The sequence below is a fragment of the Somniosus microcephalus genome, chromosome 24 (genome assembly GCF_052327205.1).
Source record: "Somniosus microcephalus isolate GS21.2 chromosome 24, FLI_Smic_1.0, whole genome shotgun sequence".
Lineage (NCBI taxonomy): Eukaryota > Metazoa > Chordata > Chondrichthyes > Squaliformes > Somniosidae > Somniosus > Somniosus microcephalus.
Genome location: NC_141010.1, coordinates 30,843,565 through 30,869,238, shown reverse-complemented (window position 1 = coordinate 30,869,238; position 25,674 = coordinate 30,843,565). Strand labels below are relative to the sequence as shown.

Genomic DNA, 25,674 nt, shown 5'->3' with positions numbered 1-25,674 from the left:
CGTCCCAAAGTTCAGCTGAAGGGAGTTGTGATTCTTCCCAGACGGATTGACATTAGTGGTGGCGAGCTAGTGCTGGGTGCCGCCAGCGTAGGAATGGAAACTGACCTCCGGAGGTGACTGTAGGGGTGGAAGAAGAAGCCATCACTAGAGATGCAGTGGCTGCATTGGAACAGGTAGCAGTGGAGCCATGCAAGGACAGACCCATTGAGTTGGACAACAGGAGAAGCAGTGGAGGAGGATGGCATGGTGAACCATGACAAATACAGCAAGGCCGAAGAGGACAGATAGGAATAATGCACCATGGTCATCGTCAGAGAGGATGCTTTTCATGGGAAATATAGGGTACAGGATTAGATCATCAAGAAGTAGAGCTTAGATGATGCCCAGCTTAGTTTTTTAAAGTTTGCCAGTTGTAGTAGGAAAGCAGCACTGAAGGAGGTGTGGCATTCCACAATGTTGAAGTCTAGGGAAAGTAAAGGTTAGAGTAGGAGAATGTGAGGTGAGTCTTGTTTTCAATATAGTGAGGGTGCAGGAACAAGAGTGTGTCGGAGCTTAGGAAGAATGCACCATCTTTTCATCATCAATTCAACCACCAACTAGCACCAAGAGGTAGGCAGTGGGTAAGTAAATTATAAATTAAATGTTTGAGTCTTAAACTTTTTACTTTAATGTTAAAGTCTCAGAAGCAAAGAAGCAGACAAAATCAGACCACACATTGACGGCCCAATCTGATAAACTGACCAGCAGAGGCCTGGAGGTCTGAAACCAGCACTTCCCCCACAGTTCAGGCAAAAATATAGTGTTGGAGGAAAAAGCTGAATATTACACAACACAATAGCTATGTTCACACTTCATTGTGAGGCTCCTGTGCTGGACTGCATTCAGCAAATGGTAATAAACTCCATTCCCACTGGAGTCAGGCTGAGCCACTGTTTCCAATGGAAAATTCACTTGGGTACATTAAAGGAAATGTGCCCAGCCAGGAATAACTAGGTACAGCTTGGTTTGTGAAAGAGCTGTATTAACAGCTTTTACTTGGATCGTACACAAGTTTTAGGGATGATGGTGCCAAAGTAAAAATCAACTTCCGTGACCTTCGCCCCTCCCCCTCACCAAGATTGATTGTATGGTGTAATTAGGCCAAGTAAAAAAGAAAATGAATATCTGTGTCATATCCCTCGCCTTCCCACTCCTTCCACAATGACATGAACAAAAATATCGTGACAACTTGATATTGAGCTTGGGGTAGGCAAAACACTTATCAAGCTGAACCAATTTAGGGTTTGCTTACATTGGCTAACTGTGCATTGTTTGAACTGGACGGAGTCACTACTCTAGGCCATCCATTCATTCCCACAAATTATATTTGATGTTTCAAAGCTCAGTGTACACGTGGAACACTGTTACTGCAGCGCATTCTGGAGAAAATGGAAAATTCTTGTAATCTATTGTTTGTGGATGCGATGCAAGAATCCTACTATAGTCCTCAATTCGAGAAGGATTCCAGGCTCCATTCATATTGGCTTCCAGTTCTAGGGCAGTATCACATTCAAATTTGCTTGCCATAGTTCCCCAGTTGGCCATTGTGTGGGATGTTCCACCTCAGGCACGGAGGGAAAATATTGGCATTTCTGCTGTTAATTTTACTCCCTCCTGTTCACTCATGGCTGAACACCATTTCAGGTCACTCATTGGATGATTTTTTTTTTTTGGGGGTTAGAACTGGGGATAATCCCTCCTGAAAAGTCAGCTGCAAATCACACTCAATTCTTTGATCTAAACTAATTTGAATAATTATTCATAGCTCAAGGTGCAAACCTAATCGGTCTCGGAAAGACACTGGGGGAGGTAATTTTCACCTTTGCCCCCTGGGTGGCAATCTGGCAGAGTGGATCGCCTGCCCTTTATAGGAACCACCCAATTTTTATTTAGTTCCGCCAGTTTACTGCTCAAATGGTGAAGGTGAAAATTACCCCTCAAGAGGTGGGAAATGAGAATTATGTGTAAAATAAATTTAAAAGACAATTAAAGGAGAGAGTCACAATGGGGGGCAAAAATTCAGCAACTTTTTGCAGATCCTCCAAAGGCATCTCAACCCATCACCTGCCTTTGCCAGGCCTGAAGGGGCAGACTAAAGCGAAGTAAATGGGAACCCTAGGTGTAGGCATGAGTCTGCAGACAAGTGGCGGAGCACCCCAGCACCTAACCCTTGTTTAATGGCTGCTAATGTTGAGTTGCCCTCTGTGCCACTCCATGACACCACTCCCAGAGGTGACCATTGCAGCATAACTGCAAGGAGGTATAGCCATGTTTTACACCACAGCTGACTGTTACTGTTCCTGCATGTGCCAGTCAAGGTTTCTGGAGGTGTCTTGCAGCAGCTATCACACCTTTGCATCGGCCTCCCTGCTGACTCAGATCCTAAGAAGGTAAGTCCCCAAGTTCCTCTCAGGTAAGTGTACCAGGGCCTGACGATAATGGATGGTGGGTGTGGCAATTCAGGTAATGCTGGCTCTCGATCAGTCTGACATGCCTACTTGCAGTACCATGTAAAAGCACAACACTGCGTAATTGGGCCATTTCTGAAGGACCTTCCAGCAAAGCAGCTGGGCAGGCATTCACATCTCGCAGCGATGCCACCGAGGTCTGCTGGTGCAGCTTCCTTTGGGAAGAGGAGCCTCCGACAGCACAGTGTCTGCCAAAGCTAGGCCATTTCACCTCCCACCGCGGATGAGTGAATGCGGGTGCTGGCAGGAGGGCAAGCGGCAGCTCTCGGGCAGCCTGACCAGCTTGGCACCTCTCCGCGGGTCACCCTCCTCATCCAAACACATCAGTTGGGAGGATCACCTATTGGCAAATGTATCTGTGCCTGTTAAATGGGCGGGGCAAAATGTAAATAATTAAGTAAGTCGCAAAAAATTGCCCTGAAATGTTTAGCAAGCACGAACTGATTTCTTGTGGTCTAAGTAAGCACATTCTGAGGGCAGCTGAAGGTTAATAGTTGTTATTGCGGAGGGACGTTTCACTAAGTCGGCAGCTCTTTGTAAAACCCCACCTCCTCCCTTTGGATGAGACCAGGTTATCAAGGTCAGAAAAAAACCAGCAGGATTAACTGTATTTTTCCCTCTTTTAAAATATTTTTTATTATAAGATTATTTGGTCACGGTTACTGTTTTATGATTATGGCATTTAAACTAATCAGATGAAAGTGTGACGAGCACTTTGGATGTCTGACATCAAGTGTGATGGATGTGTGTTGGACGCAAGACTATTTAAAAATATATATTATGTACATAATTATTTAAAAAAACTGACAGATTTCCTGTAATTGAACTGGAATGAAAACGATTTAAAAAGCACAGTTGAATATTCAGGCTGGATCCAAACACCAATTAGTCATGTGGTTGTTGGAGGCATAGGTTTCCCTTAATTGAGGAAACACAGTCTACTGCTCCTTATTAATCAAACTAAGGCACAGTGGTGCTGAGATATTCAAGATAAACTGCCAGGAATTTTTCTGTAACCGAAGGGTCATTCCACTAAGCTAAAGGTACATTCATTTTTTCCCCACAGTCCCAATTAGATCCAAACTTGTCCCCACACTGTAGCACAAAAAGCAATTCACATTTACAACCGTAGAGGAGTTTGCATGCAAAACAACTCATAGGGAATGCACTGGTTTATGGTTTTCAGAATAATGGGCAGAAGTGCATGCTGTGATCCTCAAAACGCCAGCAGAAATCTCAGACTCCCCAGTAATAAAAAAATGGAAATTTGGCCCTGCTTATAGTGCAGTTATTCTGCACAATCTGTATTCTCACAAAGCAACATTTGCTTTGTAATGACACAAGAATCACAACATATTCGTAGCCAAACTGGCATCAATTCAGCATCAGGTGTGAGACCTGTAATGATCAATAACATGTAATTCTAGAGTGGTACACCAGATGGAACCGTAGAGCTGTATATTTAGTTGTATGTGTTTAAGACTACACTACCCACGATGCACTAGGCTACCCACAAGGCAGTAGTCAAGATGGCTGCCTGCACACAGAAGTACACATGCTGAATCTCTACAGATGCTGTACCTAGAGAACGTGTACTGAATAAATGACTAGCTAGAAGCTAGCTGTTCATAATAAGAATGTCTAGTTATTAATGAACATAACATGGTACCAGGATTGGTGAAGATCTGCTCAAAATTGTGAAACGCGACATGGAATTCCCAGGATTGCCATTAGCGACAATGGTCCATGCTTCAACTGTAAGGAGTGGCAACAGTTTGCAGCACAGTATGACTTTCAGCACATCACATCCAGTCCTTTGTATGCTCAGTCAAATGGTAAGGCAGAGAAAGGTGTTCAAGTTCTCAAGCAGCTACTGAAGAAAGCGACAGAAAGCAAGTCTGATCCTTATCTCGCCCTGCTGAGCTACCGAGTCTCACCTTTAGACTGTGGTTCTTCACCTGCTGAACTACTAATGGGTCGCAAGTTGCGTACCACGCTACCCTGCTGTGCAAAAGAACAGCAAAGTAAGGAACTGAGACCGAGACTTCAACTGTTAAAGCTGAAACAGAAATCATACTATGACAAGTCATCCAAAACTCTAAAACTATTGACAAGGGATGATGTTGTCAGGATTGAGGATCCAGATGTATGGAACAGGAAAGCTACAGTTCTTGAGGAAGTACGACCAAGGTCATACACTGTTAGAACTGAGGAAGGACAGATTCTCAGGAGGAACCGCCGTTCCCTCCTGAAAACACAAGAAACTATCCAAGAGCAGATTGATGACAATGCCGCAACAATCTCATGAAAACACATCAGACTTACCCGTGCTGAGAAGACCCACACGTGTAGTAAAAAAGCCTGATAGACTTAATCTTTGAGTACAAAGAAAAACTATATTGAAAATGTGTTGACTGTTGTGAAAATGTTTATGTTTATAGAGCACTAACAAAAGTGTTACTGATATCATCTTTATCATTTTTCTTGAAAGTTGATTGATATTGATTTTGTTAACCTCAAAGAAAGGGGGATGTAATGATCAATAACATGTCATTCTAGAGTGGTACACCAGATGGAGCCATAGAGCTGTATAGAGCTGTATATTTAGTTGTATGTGTTTAAGACTACACTACCCACAATGCACTAGGCTACCCACAAGGCAGTAGTCAAGATGGCTGCCTGCACACAGAAGTACACATGCTGAATCTCTACAGACGCTGTACCTAGAGAACGTGTACTGAATAAATGACTAGCTAGAAGCTAGCTGTTCATAATAAGAATGTCTAGTTATTAATGAACATAACAAGACCATCTCCAAACAGTAGTCTGGCACCACTTTAGCTTCACAGTATGACTGCACTTGGTACAAAGTCAACTTTTAATCGAAGATCAAAGTTAACCAGAACCCAGATAGTCCTTTGGATCATCCTTAAATTGGAAATGTCACCAGCCGTCGGAGGCCAGTGAGTGGAGTTCTGCGCACGTGTTTAAATTATACATGCTTTCCCCTGAGTGGAGAGCGGTTTGAGTGAGCAGTATAAGTTAAGGTTGTATGTTTGAACCATAACAACTTGCATTTATATAGCGCCTTTAATGCAGTAAAACGTCCCAAGGCGCTTCACAGGAGCATAAATCAGACAAAATTTGACATCGAGCCAAATAAAGAAATATGAGGACAGGTGACCAAAAGTTTGGTCAAAGAGGCAGCTTTTAAGGAGCGTCTTAAAGGAGGAGAGAGAGGTGGAGAGGCGGAGAGGTTTAAGGAGGGAATTCCAGAGCTTAGGGCACGGCTGCCAATGGTGGACCGATGAAAATTGAACCATTCGAAAAGCAGGCAATGGTGTCCAACCCTACACCTGTAGGATTAGAAACTGAGGAATTGAATGAATGAAGAGTTCAGATTAACACTGTTCATGTACTGTGTAAGCAGTACACTTCAATGAAAATTATGCATTTAACACCATAGCCTCTGGTAGAAATTGAGCAACCAGGAGAGGTGCTTTGTTTCTTCAAATGTTTAATGAATATTGCTTTTAGAAAAATAAATGCTATTGAAAATAGTATTAGTAAAATGTAAACATTTCACACCACAAACCAGAGTTTTTGATTTTCATTTTATTGAAAAATTTGTGTACCATTCTCCCATTGTGATACAGTTAAAGTCCTAACCTTCAAGTTTGTCGGGAACCACAGATGCATCGTCGCTGTAAGGTCTCAGCTGTTTCTCGTATGAAAAGCCTGGAATACAAAGAAGCACCATTATCAATTTTAGTATTGCATACCTCAATCCAATGCCTTGTTAATCACACCTCATTTGAACAATGAAAGCTGATTGGTGAAAAATCAATCTCAGGGACTGACTGAAGACACAAGAGCTGTGCTGAGGATAGATTCATGATATCACCATGGTAGAGTGAAGTTATATTGATTTTTATGTCAGTAATTTATGCTGTTATACATTAGAATTCAATTGTAGCACTCACTTTTTGTAGTGTTCAAGCAGATGTAATGCTTCACTTTGAAATGTTGATTGATAACTATTTGTACAACCACTTGCAGTGCTCAGAACTCAGTAACAAGAACATTTCCAGGTACATATATAGATGGACTTTAAGAAGAAGTTCTTAGAATCTTGGCAATGTTCCTCTTGGAAAATTTACATTTTTACAGGGGACCTAATTGGACTGATGTGCAAACAATTAAAAAAAATATAAGGGGGCCTGGGTTGCCAAACGCTTTGGAGGATGTAAACTGCCTTTGCCTCTGTTCTGAAGATTGAGTTGTGCTCTAATAATTAATTTCAGGAGCTATGTAATGTCACAATTGTGTATTGCGCACTTCTGAGTATGATTAACTGGCCAGTCACACATGTGTAATGGCTTAACTTTAGTTTTCAAGTCTAAATATCAGACTTTGCTAACTGTATCCTGCTAACTGCTTAACAATTGCAGCAGTCATTACATCAACGATCATTTTTTTTTTCCATTATAAGATTTATTTTGAAATTGCAGTTATTTGACATCAGCACTTTTATAGAAGAGAAATGTAAATGGGTATGGGGCAAGGGCAGGGAAATGGGACAAAATGATTTCAGGGAGCAGGCCAGCTGGGCCGAATGGCCACCTCCTGTGCTGTAAAATTCTATCAGTCGAAATTGAGACTTGGGGCTGGATTTTACCAGCCCTAAGGAGGCGGGACTGCTGGGAAAATCCCACAAAATGGGAGCGGGTCCCAAACCCGCTCCCATCCCACCTCCAACCAATCTTCCTGGGAGTCGGGTCCCCGATTTGCGCAGGGACCCAACTCCTAGCGGCGGGAAGAGGATTATAGCCACTTAACTGCCAGTTAACAGGTAGTTAACAGGCAGTTAAGAGGCTTTTTCCAATTTTTCGACTGCTGCTGTGGGCTTCCCGACGCCGGGGAACCCCACCAGGGTAAGTGAGGCGTGCTGTGGGTCTGTTATGTTGGTGTTTGGATGACAGCTGCAGAAGTGGTGTGAAGGATGCAATGGGACACTGGTTAGTATCAGAGATAAGGAAATGTTGTGAAAGCAATTTTTAATGTGATTAGATGTTTCTGCAGGTGACAAGCTGTGAAGTGTTTGTGTAGCCTCATCTCATCGGGAGAAGTGACAGATGGCTCCTGCAATCTCAGCTGCAGCTGCCAGCTTCTTTATCCTAAGGAGAGAGTAATTGGAGAGCCTGGGTGAAAGGGCTCATCTTTGGACAGTGATTGTCAGTGTTTGACAGCACCTCAATGCTTTCACTCCTAAAAGGCCTAACTCTAATTTTAAGATTATGCCCTCTTGTTCTGGATTCCCCAACCAATGGAAATAGTTTATCTGTATATACTCTATCAAATCTCTTTATCATTTTTACTGTCCAGATTATACTGTTTTCTATTTTCAATTTTACCTTTAGTCTTATTTACCATATTTGTGTCAATACACTGTAAGAAAAACATTATTATAACTAATGCTTTAATGTTGTGCCAATACATTTCTTTTATGATTCTCTTAATTACATCACCTCAATTGCTCTCATTACCATTGATATATCTGTAACCATCAGCACTTCACCCTACAGTTATGTGACTAGAAATATTGGCCCAGAAATTCCAGAACGGGGCTTGCAGCGCGTGCAAGCCCCGTATTTGCACTTACCCCGCGCTCGTGCCGATCAGCTTCTGGGACGCCTGAACTTGCAGAAATAGAAAGCACATTCCCGGGCAGCGTTTGACGTCACGCCGCCCAGGAGTGCAGCCAGCGCGAAGCCAGGTGCGTGCAGTGTAAGTGAGACACGCCCCTTGAGGTCTCAGTTTCACTGGACACGCCCCCAATGTTTCTGTCAAGCTGCTAAGGATTTTTACATGCAAAGCAGCAGTTTAAATAGGTTTTTGGAAGTTTTTTGAAGATTTTGGTAACTTTTATAAACTTTTTAAAATGTTTACATTATTTTGAGTAATCTGAAGTAGTTTTAAAGAGAATTAAAGCAATTTAAAGACTTTTAAAAGCCCTAAAAGAATTTTTTTAATTCCATTTATTTATTTAGCAATGTCATCGTCATACGTGTCTTCACACTGTTCCCTTTGGGGAACTGTATGAAGTGGTGGAAGGATTTATGGCCATGATTAACGCTCATTCCGTGACCGTAACCATCTTTGAACCAGCCATTAGGGCGGTTAGTCCTATGGCGGGAGGGTTTTACGGGCTCCCACAAGCTATACAAGGAGGGGGAGCCACCCACACCCACGGACGCAAATATCCCACTGGATGTCAACCCAGAATTTAGAGCCGGAGCTCCGACTCCACTTGCCGGGACTGTCTGGAGCGGGGTTCGAAACCCTACCCTGATCTGGCCCAGCGGCGGGGATCCTACCGCTATGACAAAGGCCCAATCCAATTAGCAACGTGAAATGGCAGCATAGGGCTCCAGTCACGGGGAGGGAAAAGGCGCAGGAAACGTATGGGTGTCACCTTTTGTGCGGAGTGGGCCTTTTGCGTAGCAGTAAGCATCCCCGCCGCTGGGCCAGAAGGAGTAGGGTTTTGAACCCCACTCCAGACAGTCCCGGCAAGTGGAGTCGGAGCTCCAACTTTAAATTCTGGGTGGACATCCAGCGGGATACTTGCGTCCGTGGGTGTTGGTGGCCCCCCCCCCTCAGATGGGTTGTGGGAGCCCGTAAAACCCTCCCGCCATAGGACTAACCACCCTAATGGCTGGTTCAAAGATGGTTACGGTCACGGAATGAGCGTTAATCACGGCCATAAATCCTTCCACCACTTCATACAGTTCCCCAAAGGGAACAGTGTGAGGATACGTACGATGATGACCTCTTGCGCAATGCACCTCCTTGGACCCTCAGTCGCAGATGTGAGGGGGCAAGTCGTGCAATTGTTAAATGTTTTATTTTATTGACATGTAAAATGTTGGCCCAGTAATTCCCTTCCAAATGCGCTAGTACGGTCGGGGTACTTACGCATCTGGCCGGATGAAATGCCGGTTTTCAGCATGCACAGTGCATGTGGGGAAAACCGGCATTTCCTGTCCTCTGAACGAAGGTGTTCAGAGGCAGAACGCGTGCGACTGCACAGGCAGCGCGTGCGCAGTATAATTCGCCGCTTTCATTAATGCTTTCAGTGAGGTCAAGTCATTACAACTTACACATGAAAAAATCATGGGTACAGTTGCTGCAGAGGCTGCGGAGGAAGATATTTCTTATCGTGCAGCTTCTGAAAGTATGTATGTCTGTATATATTCCTTTGCGTGTTATGTATATTTTCCTTTACTTATGTGTATGAATGTATTATTTAATTATGACTTTCAGAGAAAGTAACTTATTGGAAAATCATAATTAAAAATATACATTCATACACATTAGTAAAGGAATATAAAACATACATACATATACGTAAAGGAATATATGTGGACATACATACATAACTCATTCTCACATTCCATTCACACAGCCACAATTGCTCCTTCTACCTACCGTTCTGAAAACCCGTTTAAAAAAAAAAAAAATTAAAGTTTAAAACTTACTTAAAATTTCTTAAAATAACTTCCCTCCCTTTCCCAAACCTAAATATTGCATTTCATAAGCTCCTCCATAAAATATATCTCCTTCCCCAGCCAATGAACAACTTTACACTTGCTTTTTTCACGTGTAAGTTCTAGGGACTTACCCTCACTGAATCCATCAGTGAAATCTACAAAGTTCACTGCGCAAGCGCTGCCTGTGCAGTCGCACGCGCTGTGAATAGACCTCGGGTCTGGAAATGCCGGCGTTCCCCGCATGCGCTGTTCCTGCTGAACGCCGGCATTTCCAATGGCCAGATGCGTGAGTAACCCGACCGTACTCACGCTTCTGGCCGCGAATTTCTGGCCCATTCTCTCCAGACACAACCCAAGTTTGGAAGGCCAAAATCTGTAATTCTCCTCCTGCATGTTTTTCCACAGCTCAAGGAGACATTGGCCTAGAAATTCGGTATAGCTGCGTTTGGGGCGCTAGTCCTGGCGATGCGCAAAGTTTAGCGCCAGGCGCAATTTAGCGCCACCTAGCGCGATATTGGGTTGCAGCACCCCTAAAGGTGATTGCGGCGCTAAATCAGGCGCTGCATGCTACTCTTAAGGCGCTAACCCGGCGGCGCAACCCAATTTCGCGGCGGCGGGGTGCAGCGAGGGTGCTGTCAATAATCACTTTCCTTGAGACACACTGGCGCTGGCCAGCTCTTAAAGGGGCAGGTCAATTGGCATCACCAGACACACTCACTGCCTTGTAGGCCTTCAAAGCAGTGGGAGCCTACCTGTGGCACACCAGCCTAGCAAGACATGGAAAGGGTGAGGCAGAGGACGGAACGCCTCACTGATGGGGCATTGGATGCTTTGGTTGGCGCAGTGGAATCAAGGCCAAGGAAGATGGTCGGAATGTGATTTATGTTTTGGACAGTCTCCCGGGTGTGAGAGCCAGTTATGTGTCAGTGTATTAGTTTTGCTTTCTGTTGCCATAGCTTTCTCATGTTTGAAGGAACCACATTTTGTGTAATGAAACACTTTCTTCATTTACAATGGCCATGCCTTCTATTTACATGCATCTTGCCCTTCACAGGCTTGGGGGTATCAGACCGGTTCCATTCCTGTTCTTGGAATGGCAGCAAGCATTCCGTGAGAGGGGCCTAGAAGCTACTTCTGATCAGCCTCTGACGCGCAGCCTGAGAAGAGCCGCTCGCGGAGAAGTTCAGGCCAGCAGGCATCTTCTCAGCCACCGACAGAGATGTCCTGCACCTTATCTGAGGCTGCAGATCTGGCTGAAGCAGCTGGCACAGCTCAGTCACCACCTCCTTTCTAAATCGCAGCCTTCTGACACACTGCTCCTCCGGCATGTTCATGTAGGAAAACTGCTGTCGGAAAATCCTGCCAGTGTAAGGTCTGCTGTGGCGACGTCTGTTGGCCCTCCTCCGTCTGGCCATGCCCGCCCCCCCTCTCCCAGCGGCTCAGTGCCCTTTCCAGATGATTCAGCAGCAGGATGTTCCCCTCCAATGCAGCCCCCATAATAAGTGCCCACAGGAAGGTTCCCCGTTGTCAAGGCTCACCAACAGCAAGGTGATGGTCAGAAGGCTGAAGATCGTCTGCCTACGCTGGCTCAGTGGTCAAATGGCTCTCAGCGTGCAGCTCAGCAACTCTTTGTAGCTCTCGAGGAAGTTGTGCTCCAAAAATGGCTGCCGCTTTTAAACCACACCAGTCCCCTTTAAATAACGCTCCTCCAGCCCGAGAGCGACTTGGTAAGGTCCAGTTAAGCTGTCACTATTAGTGCCAGGCGCTACGGAGGGGGGCGCCACTGAATTTCTGGTCCGGGGCACCCAAAAGGCGTTGCACACTCAAATTACGTCATAATCAGCCTGCGCCCATGAGCGGGCGCTAAGATTTAGCGCCGGCGCTAAAAACATGCTCAATATGGGGCGAGGTGCTAGGCGCCTTGCGCCCGCCCGGAAATTGGCTAGCACCCCACTTCTCGGCCTCTTTAGGCGTTAATCAGTGGCGCTAACAACCGAATTTCTCCCCCATAGAATGGACATTTCTCATGCCCACCATTACACCTCACTGAAATGCTAGTGAAAAAAACAGCTACAGAGTGGCCGTATGAAAAATTCACTTATACACTGTTACACTTTAATGCAATTCCAAAAAAAATGCTCTGATATTACTGACTTGATGATTTGACTTTCTATCATTATATGTATAGACATATTGCTCTCCTTTAGGGGCCTTGCATGCAGGATCACCTGGAACTCAGTCCCTGTTTAGTAGGAGTTTATATGAAGGATCAACCATCAGTAAACTGAGTTGCTGCAGTGTGCATTACCACTATAGGAAGTCTTGTTACTTGTCCATCTGTGCCTTGTAAAATTCTTCTAATTTTTTCTAACCACTGAACAAGCACCGTTAAAAAAACTTATCCTTTGTGTAATTAAGAAAGAAAGAACTTGCATCTATTTAGCACTTTGCCAAGTCCTCGGGACCTCCAAAACAATTTACCAACAATTGATTCCTTTCAAAGTGCAGTCACTGCTGTTATGCAGATAAAAGTGGCAGCCAGTATATGCGCACAGCAAGGTCTCTCAAATAGTAAATCTAGCTTGGGGAGTCTAGGACTAGGGGGCATAGTCTAAAAAATAGAGCCAGGCCTTTCAGGAGTGCAGTTAGGAAAGATATCTACATGCACCATCTTAAACATTCACTCCCTCCACCACCGGCGTACCGTGGCTGCAGTGTGTACCATCTACAAGATGCATTGCAGCAACTTGCCAAGGCTTCTTCAACAGCACCTCCCAAACCCGCGACCTCTTCCACCTAGAAGGACAAGGGCAGCAGGCGCAAGGGAACACCACCACCTCCAAGTTCCCCTCCAAATCACACACCATCCTGACTTGGAAATATATCGCCGATCCTTCATCGTTGCTGGGTCAAAATCCTGGAACTCCCTCCCTAACAGCACTGTGGGAGTACCTTCACCACACGGACTGCAGCGATTCAAGAAGGCGGCTCACCACCACCTTCTCAAGGGCAATTAGGGATGGGCAATAAATGCTGGCCTTGCCAGCGATGCCCACATCCCATGAACGAATAAAAATAATGCAAAGGGTGGTAAAAGTTTGGAACATTCTTCTGCAAACGGCAGTTGGTGCTGGGTCAATTGTTAATTATAAATCTGAGATTGATACATTTTTGTTAACCAAAGGTATTATGGGATATGGGGCAAAGGCGGGTATATGGAGTTAGGTCACAGATCAGCCATGATCTCATTGAATCTCAGCGGAACAGGCTCGAGGTGCTAAATGGCCTACTCCTGTTCCTATGTTCTTAGCAAGGAATGAATAAGCAGATAATCTGTTTTTGGTGATGTTGGTCTGGACATTGGCATAACTCCCTGCTCTTCTTCGAATACATAAGAACATAAGAACATAAGAAATAGGAGCAGGAGTAGGCCAATCGGCCCCTTGAGCCTGCTCCGCCATTCAATAAGATCATGGCTGATCTGATCCTAACCGCCAATCCACTATCACAGAACCATCTCCTGAATCTAACAGAATTAGACACACGAAATAGGAGCAGGATCAGGCTACACGGCCCCTGGGCCTGCTCCGCTACCCACAGGGCCATGACCGATCCGAACCTAGACTCATGTCCAAATTCCTGCCCGCTCCCCGTAACCCTTAATTCCCTTTACTTCTAGGAAACTGTCTATTTCTGTTTTAAATTTATGTAATGATGTAGCTTCTACAGCTTTTTGGGGCAGCATATTCCATGGACCTACCACCCTCTGAGTGAAGTAGTCCCTCCTCATCTCAGTTTTGAAAGAGCAGCCCCTTATTCTAAGACTATGCCCCCTAGTTCTAGTTTCACCCATCATCGGGAACATCCTCCCCGCATCCACCCGATCCAACCCCTTCACAATCTTATATGTTTCAATAAGATCGCCTCTCATTCTTCTGAACTCCAATGAGTAGAGTCCCAATCTACTCAACCTCTCCTCATATGTCCATCCCCTCATCCCCGGGATTAACCGAGAGAACCTTCTTTGTACTGACTCGAGAGCAAGTATGTCCTTTCTGAAGTATGGACACCAAAACTGTACGCAGTATTCCAGGTGCGGTCTCACCAATACCTTGCACAACTGAAGCAATACCTCCCTATTTTTATATTCTATCCCCCTAGCAATGAAAGCCAACATTCCATTGGCCTTCTTAATCACTTGCTGCACCTGCATACTAACCTTTTGAGTTTCGTGCACCAGGACCCCCAGATCCCTTTGTACTTCAGTACTTTCCAGTTTCTTGCCATTAAGATAATAACTTGCTCTACGATTTTTCCTGCCAAAGTGCATAACCTCACACTTTCCAGTATTGTATTCCATCTGCCAAATCTCTGCCCACTTACTTAGCCTGTCTATGTCCCCTTGCAGGTTTTTTATGTCCTCCTCACTCACTACTTTCCCTCCCATCTTAGTATCATCTGCAAACTTTGATATGTTACACTCGGTCCCCTCCTCCAAATCGTTAATATAGATTGTAAAGAGTTGGGGACCCAGCACTGACCCCTGCGGAACACCACTAGTTACTGATTGCCAGTCTGAGAATGAACCATTTATCCCAACTCTCTGCCTTCTGTTACATAGCCAATCCTCTATCCATGCCAGAATATTACACCCAATCCCGTGATTTTTTATCTTAAGCAATAATCTTTTGTGTGGCACCTTGCCAAATGCCTTTTGGAAGTCTAAATACACTACGTCCATTGGTTCCCCTTTATCCACCCTATATATTACTTCCTCAAAGAACTCCAGCAAATTTGTCAAACATGACTTCCCCTTCATAAAACCATGCTGACTTTGTCCTATTAAATTATGATTATCCAAATGTCCTGTTACTGTCTCCTTAATAATGGACTCCAAAATTTTACCTACCACAGGTGTTAGGCTAACCGGTCTATAGTTTCCAGCCTTCTGTCTACTACCCTTTTTAAATAAGGGTGTTACATTAGCAGTTTTCCAGTCTGCCGGGACCATTGCCGAGTCCAGGGAGTTTTGGAAAATTATTACCAATGCATCCACAATCCCTACCGCCACTTCCCTCAAGACCCTAGGATGTAAGCCATCAGGTCCAGGTGATTTATTCGTCTTGAGTCCCATTATTTTACCGAGTACCACTTCCTTAGTGATTTTGATCGTGTTTAGCTCCTCCCCTCCTTTAGCCCCCTGTTTGTCCAGTGTTGGGATATTCTTAGTGTCTTCTACTGTAAAGACTGATATAAAATATTCATTCAGTGTTTTTGCCATCTCCATATTTCCCACCATTAATTTCCCGGTCTCATCCTCTAAGGGAGCAACATTTACTTTAGCCACCCTTTTTCTTTTTATATAACTATAAAAACTCTTACTATCTGTTTTTATATTTTTTGCTAATTTACTTTCATAATCTATCTTCCCTTTCTTAATCAATCTTTTTGTTATTTTTTGCTGTCTTTTAAAGTTTTCCCAATCCTCTATCCTCCCACTAGATTTGGCTACCTTATATGCCCTTGTTTTTAGTCGAATACTATCCTTAATTTCTTTACTTAGCCACGGATGGCTGTCTTAGTGTCATGGGCTTTTTTACATCCAGCTGAGCAGGCAGTTTTAATTTCTCATTCAAAAGACAGCACCCCTGACCATACCTGTTCAATCCTGCTTGCAGCCTGTTGGTTTAATTACCACATAGGCAAAAAAATACCAAGTGACATTTTCTATTGTAATCGTAAAGAACCTGTACTATTTATAAACAAGGTGATTGCCTGGTGGGCTCAGTCACTATACCTAAACTAGCAACCTGCAGTTATATAAATCAATGGTTTAACCGCAATCAATTGGATGCGGCCAAATAAAACATCACAATAGTGATGAAAACAATGGAGATGAATTCTAAAACCCTGTTGCATTCTGATTAGCTCTCAATAAGCTTCTTGGCAAATTATAGAGAGTCCAGTTAACCGACTGAGGATCTTGGATAGTTGGTTCTACAAAATCATCCAACAATCTAGACACAAAAGGCATCAAGGGGTACGGGGAGAGAGCGGGAATATGGTATTGAGATAGAGGATCAGCCATGATCATATTGAATGGTGGAGCAGGCTCGAAGGGCCGAATGGCCTACTGCTGCTCCTATTTTTCTATGTTTCTATGTAATTTATCTTCCACCTTGTGTTTGCAATTATCTTCGGATGAATAACAACTCACCATCTGGTATCTATGCAAGTGAGGAGGATTTGCATTTAGATCGCAGAAGGAAATTTCAGGTAGCAAAACAGAATTTGCTGCAGGAGCTGATTAATTGACAGGAAGCTGGAACCTGTGGGCAAGGTGGCTCGGGGCTGGCGAGAGAAGTAACTGCGGGTTCAGAAAGGTTAACGCCAGCGTTGGAAGGGAAGCAGCAACCCTCTTGGGAAGGGAAGTGGCAGCCTTGGAGGTGGAAGTTCAGGAAGGGTTGCAACGGCAGTATGTGGGAAAGGTAGCGGGGGCCTGAGGCAGGAAATTGGCTGCTCCCATGGCATGTTAGCAGCAGCCTCAGAGAGGTCATCCAGGGTCATGGGGACAAGATTCAGTAGGGGGGGAAATGATTTGGAAGATGCTGCACTCTGGCCCACTACCATCAGCTGTTTCTCCAGTTGTCTAAAGATGGTGCAGTACTTTCGTTAAAAACAACTGCAAAGAAAGTGGTTCTTTATTCCATGTTATTTTTAAAATTAATTTCTTCAAAATTTTTACTTAAACAGCTAATGCTGGCAGGAAGTTGTCAATGTGTTGAGACAACTAACGTAATGACAAATAGTCAATTTTGTCGGTTTTCTTTCATTCTGTTAAGCTCAGCAATTTCACTGTACTAATTTGTAGCCATCAACAGTCATTATATATACACCAGAAATGTATAATAAAAACTAAAAGGGGTTATTCAATGGGATGCATAGCTTTCCTACCCTTCCCCTGTGGAGTTACAACCATTTAAAAAATATTTGTCTCTTATGTAGTTCATCCCCTCCAGCTACTCTAATACTACAGATCAGAACTAGATATGCACAATCTTCAAGAGAGGTGAGTAACCTATCCACCTCCCACACAGTCATGATGCACATGAACTCTGAGGTACCCAGCTGGTTGACATTTTCTCTAGAATATTCCATTAAAAAAAAAATCATCACCCTCTCTAAATTCTCCAAATACATGAAAAAATGTTTTGCTTTCGTACAAATTATTAGATATTGCTTCAAAAGCTGAAGTCCTTCATTTTTGATGGACACATAAATGACCCAGTTATAAATATTAACCAATACCTAGGTTATCACTGATTTGACTTGTAAGTAAATGCGCTTTTGGGTAAACCAAAGGAAATCTTTCTGTCAGCAACAATGTTTAAAAAAAGATTTATGTACAATGGAAGCTCTATTATCCGCTTACTTTACCCACCAAAATTTTTGCAGACTAAGCCTTCTGAGGGACATCATGTGCTGACATAAATGAACCTCACAACTCAAAGATTAAACTCAGTCTGTTATTTGTATTATACATGACTTCATTCCTATGCCTAGATTATTGCTGTACCATTCACACAAGACCAAAGTTTGGGGACTTTTAGCTTCTCATCAATTTATATTACCCACCGGGGGCCCATTCCATTAGAGCAGGTAATGGAGGTTCCATTATAACAGTTTCTAATACATCACTGATGGAGACTCTAAGATCATGGTTGATGGAAAGTATGTAGTATTAGGATTTAAACTGTGTCCAGCATTGTTGCTTGTGGGTGGTTACTCTGCCTCTTCAGCCTTGTCCCACTACCTCAGACAGTACTCTGTACTGTGTGGTTGCCAGGATAATGATTTTTGATAAAAACAAAAATGCATTAATATTGAAGATCAAGGGCTTGATTTTGCCAGCCCTGGGGAGGCGGGTTTGGAGGCGGGACTGCCAGGAAAATGGCAGAATCTGGGGGCGGGTACCCATCCCGCCCCCCAACCCGCCTCCACCCATCCCGCCCCCCAACCCGCCTCCATGCCATCTTGCCAGGAGGTGGGTAGCCGACCCGCGCCGGGTCCCGTCTCCTGGAGGCGGGAGGGGGATTACAGTCACTTAACTGCCTGTTAGCAGGTAGTTAACAGGCAGGTAAGAGGATTATCCCCATTTTTCCACCAGCGGCGCGGGCTTCCCGACGTCGGGAAACCCCGCCAGGGTCACCGAGACAAGCAGTGGGTCTGTGGGGGTCGGAGGGGTGCAAAAGTGCGCTGTGGAGGTGAGTGATGGGTGCAAGTGTGGAGAGGTAAGTATGTAAGGTGAGTGAAAAGTGATAGAAAATGTTTACTTACTGTGATAATAATAATAACTTCCGGGAAGTTATGTCATCACTTCCTGTGAACTATGAACTATGAACTGTGTACATACCTCACTTCCTGTCATATGTCACTTCCTGTTGGACTGGTATAAATACTGGACTGTTCAGTAGTGTAAGAGGCTTCTACCAGAGGCATGGTAAAGACCTCTCTTGTATATAGTGTGTTTGTAAGTTGCTTAAAGCTTACCTTAAAGTTACTTGATGTGTAAGACTCCTTTTTCTTACATCACTTACCTTTGTTTCTTCCTGCAGCCTTTAACAGTTGGGGATGTGGAGACTCTCGTATTTCACCGGCAGAGATGACAGATGGCTGCTGCATTCTCTGATGCAACAACCATCTCATTTCTGCTCATTAAAGAGGTTTGATGAGTCTTGAATACAAGAACTCATCAAACAACAGAGAATGTCAGTGTTGGACAGCTTCACAGAGCTATCAAATGATGACAATTCATCTGTCAAATGAAACGTCATACGCTGACGTTCTCTGTAACCGGCTTCCCCTTAATTGGCCTGCTAAGCCCACTGGGCCACTCTTTGCTGTTCATGTCAGACTAGTGCTGAATGCAGAGTACAGAGTTATTCTATTGCAAGTTGGGAAAAGCTGAGAGACATAAGGAGGTATACTGAATCTGCTGCTCAACATTAACATTCTCCTTTATGACATGCTCCCCAGAAGCTCTGTTGGTAAATGCACTGTTCATGTAGGAATGAACTGCACAAGGTCAGTGCAGAGCTAGCTCATCTCTGCTAGGACAGCGGTAGAGATAGTACAATTGGCTTCATTGAGCTTGGGCCAGGGAGGAGAACAATTAAAGCCAAGGTTCCTGCTCCTAATTTCTATCCAGTGTGTGGATGCCAGTTAAGGAAAGGAATCCGGCTGTGCCGGCCCCTCAGCATCATGTAGTCCGCCAACACTCACTTTTTAAATTGAAATAACAACAGAAAATGCTGGAAACACTCAGCAGGTCAGGCAGCATCGAGGAGAGAGAAATAGAGTCAACGTTTTGAGTCGGGGACCCTTCATCAGAACTGGAAAAGGTTGGAGAAGGAGATTTTTAAGCAGGGGCAGGGAGGAGGGGAGGAAAGAACAAAGGTAAAGCCTGTGATAGGATGGCAATGAAGATGAACAATGTTGAAGAGACGAATGGAAATCCCGTCGGAGAGAAGAGCAGAACTTCTTCAAAGTGGGCATTCCTAGAAGAGAGGTGGCAGTGAACCAAACACTAATACAATAGCAAAATACTGCGGATGCTGGAAATCTGAAATAACAACAGGAAATGCTGGAAACACTCAGCAGGCCAGGCAGCATCGAGGTTATTTCAGATTTCCAGAAGATTTCAGGAATGCCCACCTTGAAGAAGTTCTGCTCTTCTCTCCGACGGGATTTCCGTTCGTCTCTTCAACCATGTTCATCTTCACTGCCATCCTATCACAGACCCTTCCTTTGTTCTTTCCTCCCCTCCTCTTTGCCCCGGCTTAAAAATCTCTCTTCTCTAACCTTTTCCAGTCCTGACGAAGGGAATCGACCTGAAACGTTAAATCTGTTTCTCTCTCCACGATGCTGCCTGACCTGCTGAGTGTTTCCAGCATTTTCTGTTGTTATTTCAGAATTCCAGCATCCGCAGTATTTTGCTATTGTATTACTTTTTAAATTGACACTGGAAGACTAATCACTTGATTATTGGGCACATGAGGCAACTCCTTCAAAATGGGAGGGTAGTTGACTGGAAAATCTTGCACTTCCGACACTTAATTTGAGACAGAAACCATTGCACAGCTTCAAAAAAAAATCATGATTGGCTGCGAATTATTCAGGAGACCACATTAATAAAGAAGGCTCAAAAAGAAAATTCATGAATGAACTGAAAGTCAGTCAGAAGAGGCACCACACCTGTGCCTATTAGTTTCACAAGTTAATTTCATTCCATTCCGTCACACATGCCAATGCGCTGAAACATATGCAACCTTCTTATTAAATCCTATATTTAAACTAGCACCTCCTTGAACAATGCACTTGTGCTAAATCTTAGAAAAATATTAGTCACTCTCTAAGAGGCAAAACAGGACAAACATACGTTGTTGAATAAAATAAGAATGATGCAAGCATACACTTTAAATATTTACTGAAAGAACTAGGGGAGAAAAGGGAAGAATAATAGGAAAAATATTATACAGGCACATAGGCATGCACAAGACTAGAAAAGTCCATTGTGGTCCATCTGGCTGGTCACAGTATATATACGTATGTATAAATACACACACACACACACACACACACACAAGATATGACACATGGATGCTGGACATTAGACACAATTCGTGAAGACAACTTGCACCATTTACAGACTGGTGCATTGTTCATCCGTGAAATGGCTATTCTGATTTTGAGAAGTTAATATTCTGACAGAACCTTCATTGTACTGAGTCTATGATTTTACCTTCGGGGTTGCTGGACTGAGTTGGATAACCTTCATTCGGCATGTACATGGAAGGACAACCAGGAATATCTAGGGGAAAGAGAAAGCATTACTGGTTATAATGAAGTCCTGCAGTTTCACCAGTACATCATGAGCATGAGTAACTTTAAACCTGTCTACTTTAACAGATTGATCAATATACTGTATCTCAAAGTAGGCTTTATAGTAGCTATTAATTCATATCAATCTTAAAGCAGTATAAATGTAATGTCAAACATCAGCAAAAGGATAATCTATCGTTAACACAAAGGCAGTAGAAACAAGGCACAAAAATGTGAGGTGTAAATGCATTGTATATTATGTATAATTCCACCCTTAATAAAAAAGCTCCATTATACAGTGAGACCAATTTGAGATTTTTATATCACTGTAAAGCATTGTTTTGTTCATGGTGATGGTTATTTGCAATGATGTATTTTTTTAGTTCTGGAGCTACGTTTGAGTGGTTTAGATGTTTCACCATGCATAACATCGCCACTGGTGACTCACCGCCATTTCCGCACCCCCCCCCTCGTAACCATGGAGAAGCAGCTCACTCACACTCAATGCCTAACCATCCCTCTTGTTCCTCCCCCTCCCCCACCCCCCCGCCCCACCACACCAACAACAACCTGATCAACACTAGGACTTGCTGTGCGGGGAACTGTGGACATAAACCCACGTGACACAACCGCAACAAGACTAGACACTGTGATTGCACTGCAGGCAGGAATCAAGTCAAAAATCTGAAAGTACTGCAGGAAGGAAGAAGAAAGCTGCTCCCATCCCCAGTCCGAAAAGGCTATTGCACCAGTATCTCTTTACCCGCTCCCCCGGGTACTGAATACCTTCTGCAACTTTTTAAAATTTGCACCTTCCCTATTATAATATCTGCTGTTTTTATTGAACAGCACAAAGCATAATGAGTCTCACTTGATGGATCAGCTAGCTAAGACAGTGAATATGTGGCCAGGAAGGTCCTGAGTTTGATCCCTGGTCTGTCTTAACTGCCACAGTAGGGGTGTTTATAATTGACCTCAATGCTCTTTGGTTAGGGAATGGGAAAATGAACCAGGATTTCCTTGATTATCATCCATTGATCCCAGCTGGACATGCATTTGTCTGGATGTCAGGATCAGACCCTGCTGTGATGCCCCATGAGAATGAACAGCCTGTAATCATTCACTATCTGGGCTCACATATGAAAAATGGCAAAGGGCCCCTGGCACTAATGGCTTGTGGAATCTTAACCCAGCAGAATCAACACCTTCAGGAAGTGGGGGGGCGTTGGTAGAGAAATAGGAGCACAGGGGGAAAAAGTATTTGTATTCCCTGAATAAACCAAATGCTAATAAAAGCAGCTTTGACTTTACCATTAGCCATTTTTAAATTGGTTTCCTGGAAGTAACAGATCAGAATTAAGCATTAAAGCTGATTTTTTTTTAAAATGTTGAAATTCTTAAATTAGAATAACAAATGCTTCAGTGATCAATTTATTAATCTTAGTTCAGTGGTAGCACTCTTACCCCAAGTCAGAAAGTTAAAGCTTCAAGCCCCGCTTCAGGTATGTGAGCACTTAATCTAGGCTGACACTCTGGGTACAGCACTGAGGGAGGGGCTGCATTATTGGAGCTGCCGTTTTTCAGATGAGAGTTAAATTGAGGTCCCACCTGCCCTCTCAGGTGGACATAAAAAATCTCACGGCACTATTTGAAGAACAGCAGGGGAGTTCTCCCGGTGTCCTGGCCAACAGTTAGCCCTCAAACAAAACCAAAACAGATGATCTGGTCATGATCTCATTGCTGTTTGTGGACCCTTGCTGCCACGTTTCCCTAAGTTTCAACAGTGACTACACTTCAAAAAGTACGTCATAGGTTGTGAAGTGCTTTGGGACGTGTGGAGGTCCTGAAAGGCGTTATATAAACGCAAGTTTTTTCTTCTTTGTGCTGCACCTGCTCCACAGGCTCATCTGTTTGAAGCTTGGCGAAACTCTGTCACATAAAAACAACACAGACAGACTGAGTTCAAAAAAAAAACTAACCATAAAAAACTAACCATAAACTGATGTAATAGGTGAGAAAATACATTTAGACACGATGGGGCATGTTTAACGAGTCCAGAGAGGAGCTTTGACCAGTGGCAGTGCATATTGCAAATTTGTGAGCACTACTAATAATTTCTCAACTATTAAAATTAATGGTCAGAAAATCACTGTCGGCATGAGCCCCATTTTCCAATATGCTCTGTCTGCAGGCGATACTCCTCACAAGCTGCATGGACGTATATTTCCCTCTTACTTTAATCCTTTTCCTCGTCGTCTCCTGAAGGCAGTGATGCACCAAGGTGGCCATCTTGATGTGTGAACTTGGAAAGTGAATGTTGGTGGGCCATTCGAGCGGGCTGGGCAGGGGTAGTACAGTGGAACCTTGTATTGATCTTGCTAATGCCCACATATGCAAGCGCTTCAGTGGCCTTCAATGGATAACAATCGGGAGCTGAATCTTTCTGCCACCCCACCCTGAGGTCAATTCTAAGACATCCGCCACTGCCTGAGGTAAGGCTGGTCAACTCAGCACACAACAGATCTCAAAAGCTGAAATTGGCTGTCAGTATGGCTCAGCACAAAATATGGAGCATTTGTCCAGCCATGATCTCATTGAATGGCGGAGCAGGCTCGAGGGGCCGAATGGTCTACTCCTGCTCCTATCTTCTATGTTTACTAAGCCATTCAGGGAGTGCATATAGTTTATGCTTTTTTAAAAGCTCAATTTACTGCCATTTTTCCCAGAACATTTTTTATTACTTTTACACTCCCCAGTTTTATCCCCTCCTCTTCCGAGGTCACTAACACATGCTGGGGTCCGTTTCCATAAGCACTGGACACCTTCCAGAACCTTGCTCAAGTGGCCTCTCTTCAGGTGGGACGGCTGGATAATGAACATCAACCGACTATAAAGAAAGACTTGCATTTATATAGCGCCTTTCACAACCTCAAGATGCCCCAAAGCACTGTACAGCCAATGAAGTACTTTTGAAGTGTAGTCACTGTTGTAATGTAGGAAATGCAGCAGCTAAGTTGCGTACAGCAAGCTCCCACAAACAGCAATGTGATAATGACCAGATAATCTGTTTTTGTTATGTTGATTGAGGGATAAATATTGACCAGGACACCGGGGATAACTCCCCTGCTCTTCTTCGAAATAGTGCCATGGGATCTCTTACCTGAGAGAGCTGACGGGGCCTCAGTTTAATGTCTCATCCGAAAGACGGCATCTCCGACAGTGCAGCACTCACTCAGCACTGCACTGAAATGTCAGCCTCGATTTTTAACAGAGGGATGCACCAGAGAGACAAGCCCGATCCCGAGCTCAGCCAATGACCACGTACATTCCTGCAGGAGTCACTAGCTAGTGATTAACCGTGGCAGGACCTAACTACAGGAAACTTTTGTTTAACCGGAGGTTAAAAGTCCGGAAAGCTCTATCTACCGGCAAAATTCAGGAGCCGTTTTCTATAGGTTTTTTTTACTTCTCGTTGCTTTTTTTTCCCCAGTCAGGCTCTGCAAGGTCTGTAGCTAAGCAACAGCTTCAGCTAGAGACGCTTGCAGCTGCAGCCGACTGTTTTCAAGCTGTTGCTAAGCAACAGGGTTTGTTGATTCACATGGAGCTGAAAAGCTCTGTATGTTTTAACATTAGGGTTGGATTATACGGCAGTTTTGATCTAACGGCACCAGCTCAGTCCCGTCAGTGCCGGATACCAGAAAGTTTCCTGTAATTTATTTCTGAGGGACACTGAGTCCAATTGTAACACATCGACTGCTGCTCCTGATTGACATCAGCTTGTTCAGCACAGACCAGTGATCAAACCTAGCACCTGGCCAGTCTTGAGACTCAGTTCCACATAGGGCCCTGCTCTTCCTGCCTGAGCCACTGGGGGAACCTGAATGCACATCGATTAAGAAAATAAATACTCCAGCCCTGAAGTCGTTAAAGGGTTAATCAAGATTGAAGTGTGTGTCCGGGCTAAAGCTGGTGTATAAACAGTTTATGTATCCATAAATTCAGATCATAAAAGGGAATCTATTCAATGCAAAGGTCGCACAATAGGAAATTCCCCTCCAATAGCTCTCCATTCATAATGATTTTTTTTCCACTAAGGCATAACACTGACCACAAATCAAAAAATCAACCCTGTGCTAGATTTCAGAGAGAATTTGTAGATCGTTACAATAAATGATGTGTACTGAAGTATAATTATAGAGCACTGTGGCTTAGTCATCACACAACTATACCGTCGGCCCCTTTCAAATACGAGTCTGGAAGTGTTCCATTTGCATGATTCACTCATTTTACTTGGGATTGCAGTAAGGGTTCAAGTACTGTATTGACCTTACCATCCCTGACATAGGAAGGGAAAAAGCTGTTCAGGTTTCTATTTTGGGAAATTGGGAAGGGGGATAGAGAAGACTAAAAAAACCCATTTTTTAAAATGAAATTTTGCAGGAACATTAAGCAGCAAATATGAGTCAAAGTATTCCCTGCTTGGAAGCTAGTTTGTTGGGCCACCAAATCTTCTTGGGTGACGGCGTTATAAGGTCTTTAGAACTTGATGCGCAGGGCTAGATTTCCTGATCTGGTGGAGGTTCCACCCATTCGTCCCCTGGAATGTTGGCGTGGTGGATGGGATTTCAACATGCCCGTCAATATTTGGGCAGACAATGGTCTCCAACACAAGGTAAGTGGTGGGTGGGGGGGGTGGCGAGGAGGCCTAAGGTTACCTTGTGGGCCCTGAGGAACAT

The 25,674-nt window shown here is 43.9% G+C and overlaps 1 protein-coding gene across 1 annotated transcript in view; it reads right to left on the bottom strand.

Annotated features, from left to right (window-relative positions):
- etv4 (ETS variant transcription factor 4) overlaps positions 1–25,674 on the bottom strand; it is a 118,252-nt gene that overhangs the window by 20,373 nt on the left and 72,205 nt on the right. The window contains exons 9-10 of the mRNA XM_085966386.1: positions 20,859–20,927; positions 6,177–6,245 (exon numbers count right to left, since the gene is read on the bottom strand). Coding sequence (XP_085822512.1) covers positions 6,177–6,245; positions 20,859–20,927 — 138 coding nt within the window. The remainder of the gene's footprint in view (positions 1–6,176; positions 6,246–20,858; positions 20,928–25,674) is intronic.